Source organism: Salmo salar, chromosome 01 (assembly GCF_965601325.2).
Source record: "Salmo salar chromosome 01, fSalSal1, whole genome shotgun sequence".
In the NCBI taxonomy this organism is placed as follows: Eukaryota; Metazoa; Chordata; class Actinopteri; order Salmoniformes; family Salmonidae; genus Salmo; species Salmo salar.
Genome location: NC_138291.1, coordinates 50,354,746 through 50,368,972, shown reverse-complemented (window position 1 = coordinate 50,368,972; position 14,227 = coordinate 50,354,746). Strand labels below are relative to the sequence as shown.

The following is a 14,227-nucleotide window of genomic DNA, read 5'->3' as shown; positions in this document are numbered from 1 at the left end:
CTAAATCTCACACATATTTTCTGTGAAATTGTGCAAACGGTAGGCCTATTGCAGCATTTCGTTCATGTTGGTTGTTCGAGGCGCATGTGTCTTCTCGTTTCATTTGTAGCTTTGTCATGACTGAGATCTCACAAAAATGCACAATATTTTGCAATAGTTTTTACTCGATTTTACTCGAAATCGGTGAGATCACGTTGCCTGTCCAGATACAATCTCGGGGTATTTGCATATTTTCAGCCTGTTTAATAGATTATCTTTATTAAGAGACGCAACGAATTTTATAGAGCAACTCCAGGGAAAGATAGAAAATGCAATTAAATAATATTTTATGTAGTTCTGCTATTGCACAATTTAAAAACGTTTCAAGTTTCAGTTTCAACCCTCTTCTTCATCGACAAATTCTCACTATAGCCCCGGTGCTTAACGGTCATCAGGTGAGGTGATAACAACCTGGATAACCCTCTCCGTCCACAAAAGAAGTACCCTGAGGTCATTGTAATGATGCGACACCTGAACCAGCTGCATTACCAAGAGAAAGAGGCCGCAGTAGAGTGATGTCGACAGCACCGCTATCGCACTGGCTTTGTGTTGGAGGCTAACTTGAGGGTAATTAAATGGTAACAAAAGGGAGGACAAATACACATTAATCAGCAATCCGACTGAGGTCTGCTGCGCTACAGACAGCCTATATGCACACACTGCTAGAGTTATAGTGTCCTGGTGGTGTTGCTTTACGCACGACGGGTTGGATATACATGCGCTATGCCACTTGTTATTGCTCCTCATGGGGAATATAACTGGAAATATATGATATTCCGAGGGGAAATTCAAAGAGCCATTCATCGAACAGTTTAGTTGAAAATACAATTATGTGCATAGGCTATAGCAAAGTGAACATAGGAACTAGACTATAATAATCAATAATCAAATAAAGCATATTGGTTGTTGGTGATGCCACTCTTTCAGTGATTCAAAAAAGACGTAATAAATTCCATAAAATAGTTTACACTATATTTAATTGCACCGCGATCAGACAATTGGTTAGGCTAGGGCTAATACAAATCAAATAGACTAGATTATTTTAATTACGAGTGACTAATGTATATCTGATAGTGGAATAAACAGTAGAATGACAAATCATCAGGTGCATCTCACTAGAACAACCTTTTAACATGCAGCGCCTCGGGCACACACAGAACCACCACACGGGGGCATAAAAACATATCCAAACAATTACAAGAATGCTTTATTTTAATAACCAAAAACATGTATAATATCTAAACTCATCCACCGTAGCCTACCTTGTGAGAAAGGAGAGTATGTCGCCACAGTGAGCACAGCCATAACCGCCAAATATTTCAAATCCATGATTAACGATACCTGTCCGATAATCTGTTCAATGTAGAGTCCAGATCGCACTGTGAAAGTGTGTCGGAGTGTTGAAGTTATGCACGGTGCATACAAGGCACGCTGCAGAGGAGGAAAGAGAAAGTGGGAGTGTCTGAGGATGAACAAATGTACCCCTCCCCCCACACACACGAGCACGCACACATGCACGCACGCGGACTCATACGCGTTCTCAAAAGCTGGAAGTGTGTGTGTGTGTGTGTGTGTGTGTGTGTGTGTGTGTGTGTGTGTGTGTGTGTGTGTGTGTGTGTGTGTGTGTGTGTGTGTGTGTGTGTGTGTGTGTGTGGATTTCATTTATGACCCCCTGGCAAGGCGAGTTTCCTCTATCAGACATCTCTGGACGTGAATCAAAGTGTTCCAAAGATCTTTGCAAACTTCCCATGCTTTACCGCAAATAAAATGTTATTGGTCACATACAAGTGATTAGCAGATGTTATTGCGAATGTAGCGAAAAGCTTGTGCTTCTAGCTCTGACAGTGCAGTAGTATCTAAGAAGTAATATCTAACAAATTACACAACATATACCCAATCAGTGGCGGTTCTAGCTTGTATGGCTCCCTGGGTGAACCCCCCCTTCAGCGCCCCCCCCACGCCAACAACAAAAAAAGCACCATTCTGCACTAACTGTAATTTTTATTCAGACATTTGGAACAACACAAATAAATAATTCTAACATTTAATACTATATAAAAATATAAACAAAAATAAGACTTAATGTTGAATTCAGAAGTTTACATACACTTAGGTTGGAGTCATTTAAAACTCGTTTTTCAACCGCTCCACAAATTTCTTGTTAACAATCTATAGTTTTGGCAAGTCGGTTAGGACATCTACTATGTGTATGACACAAGTAATCTTAACAACAATTGTTTACAGACAGATTATTTAACTTATAATTCACTGTATCACAATTCCAGTGGGTCAGAAGTTTACATACACTAAGTTGACTGTGCCTTTAAACAGCTTGGAAAATTCCAGAAAATGATGTCATGGCTTTAGAAGCTTCTGATAGGCTAATTGACATAATTTGAGTCAATTGGAGGTGTACCAGTGGATGTATTTCAAGGCCTACCTTCAAACTCAGTGCCTCTTTGCTTGACATTATGGGAAAATCAAAAGAAATCAGCCAAAATTGTAGACCTCCACAAGTCTGGTTCATCCTTGGGAGCAATTTCCAAATGCCTGAAGGTACCATGTTCATCTGTACAAACAACAGTACGCAAATTTAAACACCATGGGACCACGCAGCCGTCATACCACTCAGGAAGGAGACGCATTCTGTCTCCTAGAGATGAACGTACTTTGGTGCGAAAAGTGCAAATCAATCCCAGAACAACAGCAAAGGACTTTGTGAAGATGCTGGAGGAAACCGGTACAAAGTATCTATATCCACAGTAAAACGAGTCCTATATCGACATAACCTGAAAGGCCGCTCAGCCTTTACAGTATAAATAAATCATTCTCTCTACTATTATTCTGACATGTTACATTCTTAAAATAAAGTGGTTCTCCTAATTGACCTAAAACAGGGAATTTTTACCGGGATTAAATGTCCGGAATTGTGAAAAACTGAGTTTAAATGTATTTGGCTAAGGTGTATGTAAACTTCCGACTTCAACTGTAAATATAAAAAAGAAGTAACAAAGACAAATAGAAACCAATTGTAGTATAGAAATACATATAAAAAAGAATCAAATTATTACACCATTACCCTATTGCTAACAAAAAACACAAATAAAACTAATTTGCACAAATACACAAATAGAATAACACACTTATAAAGAAGAGAACCTGATTATTGCACTTCAAACAAGAAACACAGAAACTGAATTGCACAACTATTTGCATTACTAATTGCATTAGTACTGTACAAAGTTAAAGGTGCGCTATTTGATAGATTCCCCTGCTCCCCCACCTCAGGCTTCCAATGGGGAGACCTGAGGTAAACCTACCCCCTCCCCATCTCGTACTTCTGAGTGGGAGACCTTCGCAGGCAGCAGCATGCCTTGCTCACAAACTAGAATCAGGGCGCCCACTCCAACAAGGTTAATTGTCCCACATGGTGACATGATATCATTGACATGACGTGCAAATGAGCGATAGAAAACAGATCGCGCAAATGTCACCATTCGGAATATTATTATTATATTTTTTTTTTTTTGTGCGGCGCCCCGGCAAGATGCCACCCTGGGCGGCTGCCCATGCCGCCTATGCCTAAATCTGCCACTGTACCCAATATACACAAACCTAAGTAGGAATGAATTAAGACTATATACATATGGACGAGCAATAACGGAACGGACTAAGATACAGTAGAATAGTATAGAAAAACAATGTATACATATATGTGTAATGCCAGATATGTAAACATTATTAAAGTGACTAGTGTTCCATTCAGTGACTCCTAGTCTATGCCTATAGGCAGCAGCCTCTAATGTGCTAGTGATGGCTGTTTAACAGACTGATGGCCTTGAGATAGATGCTGTTTTTCAGGTTTCGGGCCAAGCTTTGATGCACCTGTACTGACCTCTCCTTCTGGATGATAGTGGGGTGAACAAGCAGTGGCTCTGGTGGTTGATGTCCTTGATCTTTTTGGCCTTCCTGTGACATTGGGTCCTGTAGGTGTCCTGGAGGGTGGGTAGTTTTCCCCCGGAGAGCTTTGCGGTTGCGGGCGTTGCAGTTGCCGTACCAGTCGGTGATACAGCCCGACAGGATGCTTTCAATTGTGCATCTGTAAAAGTCTGTGAGGGTTTTAGGTGACAAGCCAAATTTCTTTATCCTCCTGAGCTTGAAGAGGCTCTGTTTGCGCCTTCTTCACCATACTGTCTTTGTGGCATAATGGCACATTTTGTATCTTTGGCTTTGGGGAATGGAATTGACAGTGTTTAGTGGGACTGTGCATTTGATACAGTATGATACAGAGAAGAAAACACTTTACTCATAAATTAGCTATGCATTCTGCTCTGTCTTTTACAGTATATGGTCTTCATGCTGCATTCAGAGAAATGGCAGGATACATTTGACACATGTTTATATTAAGTTCTGCTGTGTTAACTTTTCCCATAAGCCTGCATCACCCCAAATTAACTAACAGCCAAAATATGGAAATTACATTAGAGTAAAAACACACCAAGCTACAGACTTACTTTATATTACAACACGTGTGCTAATGAATATAGGAGAAACAGTAACCACAGGAAGAACATATGGTCCTGTTAGAAAGGAATGATCTGTGCTATTCTCAATTTAAGTGAATCTCTAAACAATTGTCTTTAGCTCAGGCTGGAACTTTCCAGTTTGGGATGGGGGGACAATGTGTGTCCAGTGTTGTGTTTTGGAGGGGGTTAATAGTGAGTTTAACAGGATGCAGATGTGAAGTCCACTTCCAGACATTTGGCTTTAGCCCACCAGAGCAAATGTGTGTGTGTGTGTGTGTGTGTGTGTGTGTGTGTGTGTGTGTGTGTGTGTGTGTGTGTGTGTGTGTGTGTGTGTGTGTGTGTGTGTGTGTGTGTGTGTGTGTGTGTGTGTGTGTGTGTGTGTGTGTGTGTGTGTGTGTGTGTGTGTGTGTGTGAGTGCACATGTTGTGTGTTTGAGTTCCTTGAATGCCAGAACTGTCAGTGGTACCGTAGAGACAACAGTATGTGTGTGTTTGATGTGTGTGAGAGTGTGTATGATTGTAGAGGTTTGTGGGCAGTGAAATTAATTGAACCAGGGAGGCTGATGAGCACTGTTTACACTGAGATCTGAATACAGAGAGAGGAATATCACACAGACACATGTTGACTTTTCTCACACAGATGGATACTGAGCGAGAGAGAGAAAGAGAGAGAGTGTTTAATGTGGGCTGTCTGTGAGTTTTTGGTGGAGAAGGAAAGAGCTGAGCAAGAGGGACTGTGATATGTGTGTGAAAGCCGAGTTGTTGCAGTGTGTGAGTGAGGTGTAAAGTGTGCAATGACACGTTAAAAATGCCGTGTGTGCAGTTATTGTGATGTGTCTGTGAGGTCTTTGTGCCTTGACCGCTTTTTGCTTTTCATGTTTGACTACTGATGAAACAGTCATTGAAGGAGCAATAGAGAGCTTCTAACTACACCTGAACACTTCTGTGATGTGTCAGATAGGGGCCAGCCATTATCTGTATTGAGTCCATGGGCTGTTGTTGTGTCTCTTTGGGGTGATGGTGGTGTTTTATCATGTAATGACTACTGTCTGTAAGTGACCTAACTGCCCTGAATCAACAAGCTCTTACAGTCTCACTGCAGAGTTAGACATTTTTGCACTTTTCTCCAAACATCACATTTCAAAGTGTTTTTGACACCCTGGGTTGCTCCTTCTACCACTGGGATTGAACACATGACCTTCGGAGCTGGAGTCATGGGATTATGTTATGCCAATCCACCACCCCTGTTCACAGAGCCCTAGCGAAACCCAAGCCTACTTGATGCTAATAGCGCTCACTGTTGCCCCTTGTGGTCAGTTTCAAGGCATTTCTGAGCAGATGATTAATGTTACTGGTTGATGTTTATCTGCACCATGTCTTACTGTCTAGAGATCGGGTGTGTCTGACAGTGTGTCTGGGTCTCTCGGTCGGTATGTGTGTTCTGTGGTATTTCTCACTCCAGGGGTCCAAATCTTCCTCTTAGTGTGAGTCATTAGTTAAAGTGCTTTCAAATTACAAGACAGCCGAATCTCTTGTGTGTGTGTGTGTGTGTGTGTGTGTGTGTGTGTGTGTGTGTGTGTGTGTGTGTGTGTGTGTGTGTGTGTGTGTGTGTGTGTGTGTAAATCAGAGGGAAGTAAATGTCTGTATGTTTGACAGTGGGGCAGAGGCACAGCGTCTTTCATGTCTTTTGGAGAAAACTGTAACAAACAACTTCGAGGACACACACACACACACACACATATACTGCCCTTTGTTAGCGTTTACGACTGATGATCAAACTGTAAATCTACAGACAAGTTACACAAACCACATCACATTGGAAAAATCAAAGACTCAAACAAACATTTGGATTATTCTTATTTCATCTCAGAAATGACTGCTTCCCTAAATATTTTAAACATCCACCGAGGTGAATCTTACCACACTCCATATAACATCAAAACATGAAGAATTTCCTGGCAAATGAAGAGAGAATGTCTCATTCCTAACCATTGCAAACCATTCCTTAACTTATCATTCCTTTTGGTATTTTCTTCATCAAAGGGTATTATATTATATTCAAGGTATTATAATGTCACAGGAGGAGATGGCTGCCGTTTTATGGGCTCCTATTGTGGACCACCTCTAACATCAGTCCTATTAGCCAACGTGCAATCATTGGAGAATAAACTGAATGAGCTCCGATCAAGTCTATCCTACCAACGGGACATTAAAAACTGTAATATCTTATGTTTCACCGAGTCGTGGCTGAACGATGACCTGGATAACATACAGCTGGCTGGGTTTTCTGTGCATCTGCAAGATAGAACAGCTGCCTCCGGTAAGACAAGGGGTGGCGGTCTGTGTCTATTTGTCAAAAACATCTGGTGTACAGCTATGTACATGAAGTCTCGACTTATTAATGAAGTCTCAAGGTATTTCTCGCCTGAGGTGGAGTATGTCATGATAAGCTGTAGAGCAAACTATTTACCAAGAAAGTTTTCATCTATATTTTTGGTAGCTGTCTATTTACCACCAAACCAATACTGGCACTAAGAACACACTCAATGAGCTGTATAAGGCCATAAGCAAACAAACAAAATGTTAATCCAGAGGTGGCGCTCCTAGTGGCCGGGGACTTTAATGCTGGGAAACTTACATAATTTCTACCAGCATGTTAAATGTGCAACCAGAGAAAAAAAAAATTCTACAACACCTTTACTCCACACACAGAGATGTGTACAAAGCTCTCCCTGAGCCTCCATTTGGCAAATCTGACCATAATGATATCCTTCTGATTCCTGATTACAAGCAAGAACTAAAGCAGGAAGTACCAGCGACTCGCTCAATACAGAAGTGGTCAGATCATGCAGATGCTAAGCTGCAGGCCTGTTTTGCTAGCACAGACTGGAATATGTTCCGGGATTCGTTCGATGGCACTGAGCAGTACACCACATCAGTTACTGGCTTCATCAATAAGTGGATCAATCCCCACAGTGACCTTTAAGAGTGTGCTCCTAATCTCAGCTCGTTACCTGTATAAAAGACACCTGGGAGCCAGAAATCTTTCTGATTGAGGGGGTCAAATACGTATTTCCCTCATTCAAATGCAAATCAATTCATAACATTTTTGACATGCTTTTTTTCTGGATTTTTTGTTGTTGTTATTCTGTCTCTTACTGTTCAAATAAACCTACCATTAAAATTATAGACTGATCATTTCTTTGTCAGTGGGCAAACGTACAAAATCAGCAGGGGATCAAATACTTTTTTCCCTCACTGTACCCAACCAGAAGCCATGGATTACAGGCAACATCCTCACTGAGCTAATGGGTAAAGCTGCCAATGAACCATTAAACAGGCAAAGCGTCAATACAGGATGAAGATTTAATCCTACTACACTGGCTCTGATGATCGTCAGATGTGGCAGGGCTTGCAAACTATTACGGAATACAAAGGGAAGCACAGCCGCGAGATACGCAGTGGCACGAGCCTACCAGACGAGCTAAATTACTTCTGTAAGCACTTCGAGGCAAGCAACACTGAAGCATGCATGAGAGCACCAGCTGTTTCAGATGACTGTGTGATCACGCGTCATTCCGCTTTCTGAAGGCTTTAGAGAGCCAATGGAAGCCTTAGAAAGTGTCACGTAACAGCACAGATACTGTAATTGCGATAGAGATGCCACAGAAGGACAACAAATTGTCAGACAGGCCACTTCCTGCATGGAATATTCTCAGATTTTTGCCTGCCATATGAGTTCTGTTATACTCACAGACACCATTCAAACAGTTTTAGAAACTTTAGAGTTTTTTCTATCCAAATCTACTAATGATATGCATATTCTAATTTCTGGGCAAGAGTAGTAACCAGATTAAATCGGGCACGTTTTTTATCCGGCCGTGAAAATACTGCCCCCTATCCACAACAGGTTTTAACCTGTTAGGGCTAGGGGGCAGCATTTGCACGTCTGGATAAAAAAATGTACCCGATTTAATCTGGTTACTAATCCTACCCAGTAACTAGAATATGCATATACTTATTATATATGGATAGAAAACACTCTAAAGTTTCTAAAACTGTTTGAATGGTGTCTGTGAGTATAACAGAACTCATTTGGCAGGCAAAACCCTGAGACATTTTCTGACAGGAAGTGGATACCTGATGTGTTGTATTGACTTTAAACCTATCCCATTGAAAAACACAGGGGCTGAGGAATATTTTGGCACTTCCTATTGCTTCCACTAGATGTCACCAGCCTTTACAAAGTGTTTTGAGTCTTCTGGAGGGAGATCTGACCGAACAAGAGCCATGGAACGATGATGTCCCATTAGACACCTGGCGCGCGAGTTCATGTTGGGTACCCTCGTTCCAATACGTTATAAAAGAGTATGCATTCGTCCACCTTGAATATTATTCATGTTCTGGTTAAAAAAGGCCCTAATGATTTATGCTATACAACGTTTGACATGTTTGAACGAACGTAAATATATTTTTTCCCCTCGTTCATGACGAGAAGTCCGGCTGGCTTAGATCATGTGCTAACAAGACGGAGATTTTTGGACATAAATGATGAGCTTTTTTGAACAAAACTACATTCGTTATGGACCTGTGATACCTGGAAGTGACATCTGATGAAGAGAATCAAAGGTAATGGATTATTTACATAGTATTTTCGATTTTAGATCTCCCCAACATGACGTCTAGTCTGTATCGCAACGCGTATTTTTCTGGGCGCAGTGCTCAGATTATTGCAAAGTGTGATTTCCCAGTAAGGTTATTTTTAAATCTGGCAAGTTGATTGCGTTCAAGAGATGTAAATCTATAATTCTTTAAATGACAATATAATATTTTACCAATGTTTTCTAATTTTAATTATTTAATTTGTGACGCTGACTTGACTGCCGGTTATTGGAGGGAAACGATTTCCTCAACATCAATGCCATAGTAAAACGCTGTTTTTGGATATAAATATGAACTTGATAGAACTAAAAATGCATGCATTGTCTAACATAATGTCCTAGGAGTGTCATCTGATGGAGATTGTAAAAGGTTAGTGCATCATTTTAGCTGGTTTTATGGTTTTGGTGACCCTGTCTTTGACTTGACAAAACATTACACACAACTCTTGTAAATGTACTGTCCTAACATACTCTAAATTTATGCTTTCGCCGTAAAACCTTTTTGAAATCGTAAAACGTGGTTAGATTAAGGAGATGTTTATCTTTCAAAGGGTGTAAAATAGTTGTATGTTTGAAAAATTGGAATTTTGACATTTATTTGGATTCAAATTTGCCGCTCTTGAAATGCACCTGCTGTTGATGGAGTGCACCACGGGTGGCACGCTAGCGTCCCACCTAGCCCATAGAGGTTAAGGGCTTGTAAGTAAGCATTTCACTGTAAGGTGGATGAGCCCGTCCAGAGGTTAAAATAACATCAAATTGATCAGAAATACAGTGTAGACATTGTTGATGTTGTAAATGACTATTGTAGCTGGAAATGGCAGATTTTTTTAATGGAATATTTACATAGGCGTAAATAGTACCCGCAAAACACCAGTCTCAACGTCAACAGTGAAGAGGCGACTCCGGGATGCTGGCCTTCTAGGCAGAGTTCCTCTGTCCGGTGTCTGTGTTCTTTTGCCCATCTTAATCTTTTCTTTTAATTGGCCAGTCTGAGATATGGCTTTTTCTTAGCAACTCTGCCTAGAAGGCCAGCATCCCGGAGTAGCCTCTTCACTGTTGACGTTGTGACTGGTGTTTTGCGGGTCAAGTTTGCAGATGACACAACAGTAGTAGGCCTGATACTAACATTACTAACAACTAACAAACGAGAAAGCCTAGAGGGAGGAGGTGAGGGCCCTGGGAGTGTGGTGCCAGGAAAAGAACCTCTCACTCAACGTCAACAAAACAAAGGAGCTGATCGTGGACTTCAGGAAACAGCAGAGGGAACACCCCCCTATCTACATCGACAGAACCGCAGTGGAGAAGTTGGAAAGCTTCAAGTTCCTCTGTGTACACATCACTGACAAACTAAAATGGTCCACCCAGACAGACTGTGTGGTGAAGAAGTGTAACGACCGTCGTCGCAATGAGACCAAGGTGCAGCGGAGGATGTGTTCATCATAAAGGATTTTAATAAACGAATGAACACTACAAACAAAACACGAAAAGAAACGACAGCCAAACAGTCCTGTCAGGATTAAAACAAACCTAGACAGAAAATATTCACCCACAAACCCCAAAGGAAAAACAGGCTGCCTATGTATGACTCTCAATCAGCAACAACGATCTACACCTGTTCCTGATTGAGAGCCATACACGGCCGAAACAAAGAAAACCACCAACATAGAAAAGGAAACCTAGAACGCCCACCCATGTCACACCCTGGCCTAACCAAAAATAGAGAACAAAAAACCCTCTCTATAGCCAGGGCGTTACAAGAAGGTGCAACAGTGCCTCTTCAACCTCAAGAGGCTGAAGAATTTTGTCTTGGCACCTAAAACCCTGACAAACTTTTACAGATAAACAATTGAGAGCATCCTGTCGGGCTGTATCTCCGCCTGGTACGGCAACTGCAGCGCCTGCAACAACAGGGCTCTCCAGAGAGTGGTGCATTCTGCCCAACGCATCACCGGGGGCAAACTATCTGCACTCTACGACACCTAGAGCACCCGAAGTCATAGGAAAGCCAAAATATCATCAAGGACAACAACCACCCGAGCCACTGCCTGTTCACCCTGTTATCATCCAGAAGGCGAGTTCAGTACAGGTGCATCAAAGCTGCGACCGAGAGACTGAAAAACAGCTTCTATCTCAAGGCCATCAGACTGTTAAATAGCAATCACTAGCAACTTAGAGGCTGCTGCCCTATATACATGGACTTGGAATCACTGGCCACATTAATAATGGAACACTAGTCACTTTAATAATGTTTACATATTTTGCATTACTCATCTCATATGTATATACTGTATTCTATTCTACTGTATTTTAGTATATGCCGCTCCGACATTGCTCGTCCAAATATTTATGTATTCTTAATTCCGTTCCTTTACTTTAGATTTGTTTGTATTGTGTGTATTTTTGTGAAATTGTTAGATATTACCTGTTAGATATTACTGCACTGTTGGAGCTAAAAACACAAGCATTTTGCTACACCCAAAATAACATCTGCTAAACATGTGTATGTGACCAATACAATTTGATTGGATTTGATTTAAGGGGTGCAGTGGTTTGACAGGCCCCTGGTGTTGTGGTGTTTAGTGTGGCACAGGAACACAACCCTGTGTCTATCACCTGTTGCTCTGATGTTACTATAGAAGACACCAACAGTTAATCTGGTCAGTCATGACGTGTTAGTTAAACTGATATACAGTTTTTTCTCAAGTTCTGTTGAACGTTCATATCTAAACAATGTCGCAAACGTTGAAATGTGGATCCTTCCATTGTCAGTTGTTGTTAAAGCTACTCTGTCTTTTGGCCTAATGCTTCTCTGTGTGTGTGGGTTGTGTGCCTGTCTCTCGTTGTGTTGTTTATACATGTTTGGCATAGATCTGGCAAAGATAGATTTAGACTTCCAGTAAAGTCCTGGGAGTCTGGCAAAGAGATACAGTAGGGTTGTCCTGATAATTATTTGCATCTGGATGAATGGAGAGGTTTAAGGCAAACTTTATAGTGAACATCCAATAAAGTTGCAATTACAGAAGTAGGGACATTACACACAAATAAACACACACACACACACATTCTCCCACTCAAGCATGAATAAACAACAAACTCCTCTTCTGACATAAAGTTTATTTTGTCACTGAAACCTAAAACCTCAACACAAACAATGAGCCTCAGGCTTGACTTCCAACCACAACTGTAAGACCTAACAAAGGTCTTGCACACCACCATCCCTCTCATTTCTCAACCTTTTACCCTCTGTCTCTTTCACTCCCACCTCTCTCTCTCTCCATCTTTCTCTCTCTCAAACTCTCTCTCTTTCTAACTCTCTTAACCTCTTACTCTCTCAGATTATATCTAGCAGACAGGATATGAGTGAAGATGGATTATGAAGGCACAACGCTGGTCTGAGATCAGTGGTAGCCAGTTCTCTCCTCACTGGGAGGTTTACTCTGATTGATATGTTCATGGTTTGGAATTTGCTCAAAAACAGATCAAAGAGACCTCAGAAAAAAATCAAATCAAATTGTATTTGTCATATGCGCCGAATACAACAACCTTATGCTTACTTACAGTACAAGCAATTAATCAACAATGCAGTTTTAAGAAAAAATAAAAAGTAGTAAGAGATAAGAATAACAAATGATTAAAGAGCAGCAGTAAATAACAATAGTGTGGCTATATACAGGGGGTACCGGTACAGAGTCAACGTGGAGGCTATATACAGGGGTACCGGTACAGAGTCAATGTGCGGGGGCACCGGTGTCGAGGTAATTGAGGTAATATGTACATGTAGGGAGAGTTATTAATCTGTTGGGGCTAGGGGGCAGTATTTGCACGGCCGGATAAAAACCTTACCTGATATAAACTGGTTACTACTCTTGCCCAGAAATTAGAATATGCATATAATTAGTAGTTTTGAATAGAAAACACTCTAAAGTTTCTAAAACTGTTTGAATGGTGTCTGTGAGTATAACAGAACTCATATGGCAGGCCAAAACCTGAGAAGATTCCATACAGGAAGTGCCCTGTCTGACCATTTGTTCTCCTTCTGTGGCATCTCTATCGAAAATACAGCATCTCTGCTGTAACGTGACATTTTCTAAGGCTTCCATTGGCTCTCAGAAGGCGCCAAAAAGTGGAATGACGTCTCTCCTGTCTCTGGGCGAAAAACAGCAGGAGATTTTGTGAGTGGTCAGGCTGGGAACAGTGACACTGGAGATGCGCATTCATGAGAATTCTCAATTTTTTTCTTTCAGCCTTTGAATGAATACAACGGTGCCCGCTTGGAATATTATCGCTATTTTACGAGAAAAATTGCATAAAAATTGATTTTAAACAGCGTTTGACATGCTTCAAAGTACGGTAATGGAATATTTTGAATTTGTTTGTTACGAAATGTGCTTGCGCGTCACCCTTCGGATACTGACCTGAACGCACGAACAAAACGGAGGTATTTGAATATAACTATGGATTATTTGGAACCAAAACAACATTTGTTGTTGAAGTAGAAGTCCTGGGAGTGCATTCTGACGAAGAACAGCGAAGGTAATCCAATTTTTCTTATAGTAAATCTGAGTTTGGTGAGGGCCAAACTTGGTGGGTGTCAAATTAGCCAGCCTGTGATGGCCGGGCTATGTACTCAGAATATTGCAAAATGTGCTTTTGCCGAAAAGCTATTTTAAATCTGACACCGCGATTGCATAAAGGAGGTCTGTATCTATAATTCTTAAAATAATTGTTGTGTATTTTGTGAACGTTAATCGTGAGTAATTTAGTAAATTCACCGGAAGTTTGCGGTGGGTATGCTAGTTCTGAACATCACATGCTAATGTAAAAAGCTGGTTTTTGATATATGAACTTGATTGAACAAAACATGCATGTGTTGTATAACATAATATCCTAGGAGTGTCATCTGATGAAGATCATCAAAGGTTAGTGCTGCATTTAGCTGTGGTTTTGGTTTTGTGACATATATGCTGCTTTGAATATGGCTGTGTGATTATTTTTGGCA

At 41.0% G+C, this 14,227-nt stretch overlaps 1 protein-coding gene across 1 annotated transcript in view; it reads right to left on the bottom strand.

The window, feature by feature from the left end:
* The window catches only part of LOC106604225 (stromal cell-derived factor 1), a 42,085-nt gene extending 40,621 nt beyond the window's left edge, over window positions 1-1,464 (bottom strand). Inside the window, exon 1 of the mRNA XM_014198685.3 lies at window positions 1,302-1,464. Within this exon, the coding sequence (XP_014054160.1) occupies window positions 1,302-1,368 (67 nt within the window). The 5' untranslated portion in view covers window positions 1,369-1,464. The remainder of the gene's footprint in view (window positions 1-1,301) is intronic.
* Window positions 1,465-14,227: the final 12,763 nt, after the last annotated feature.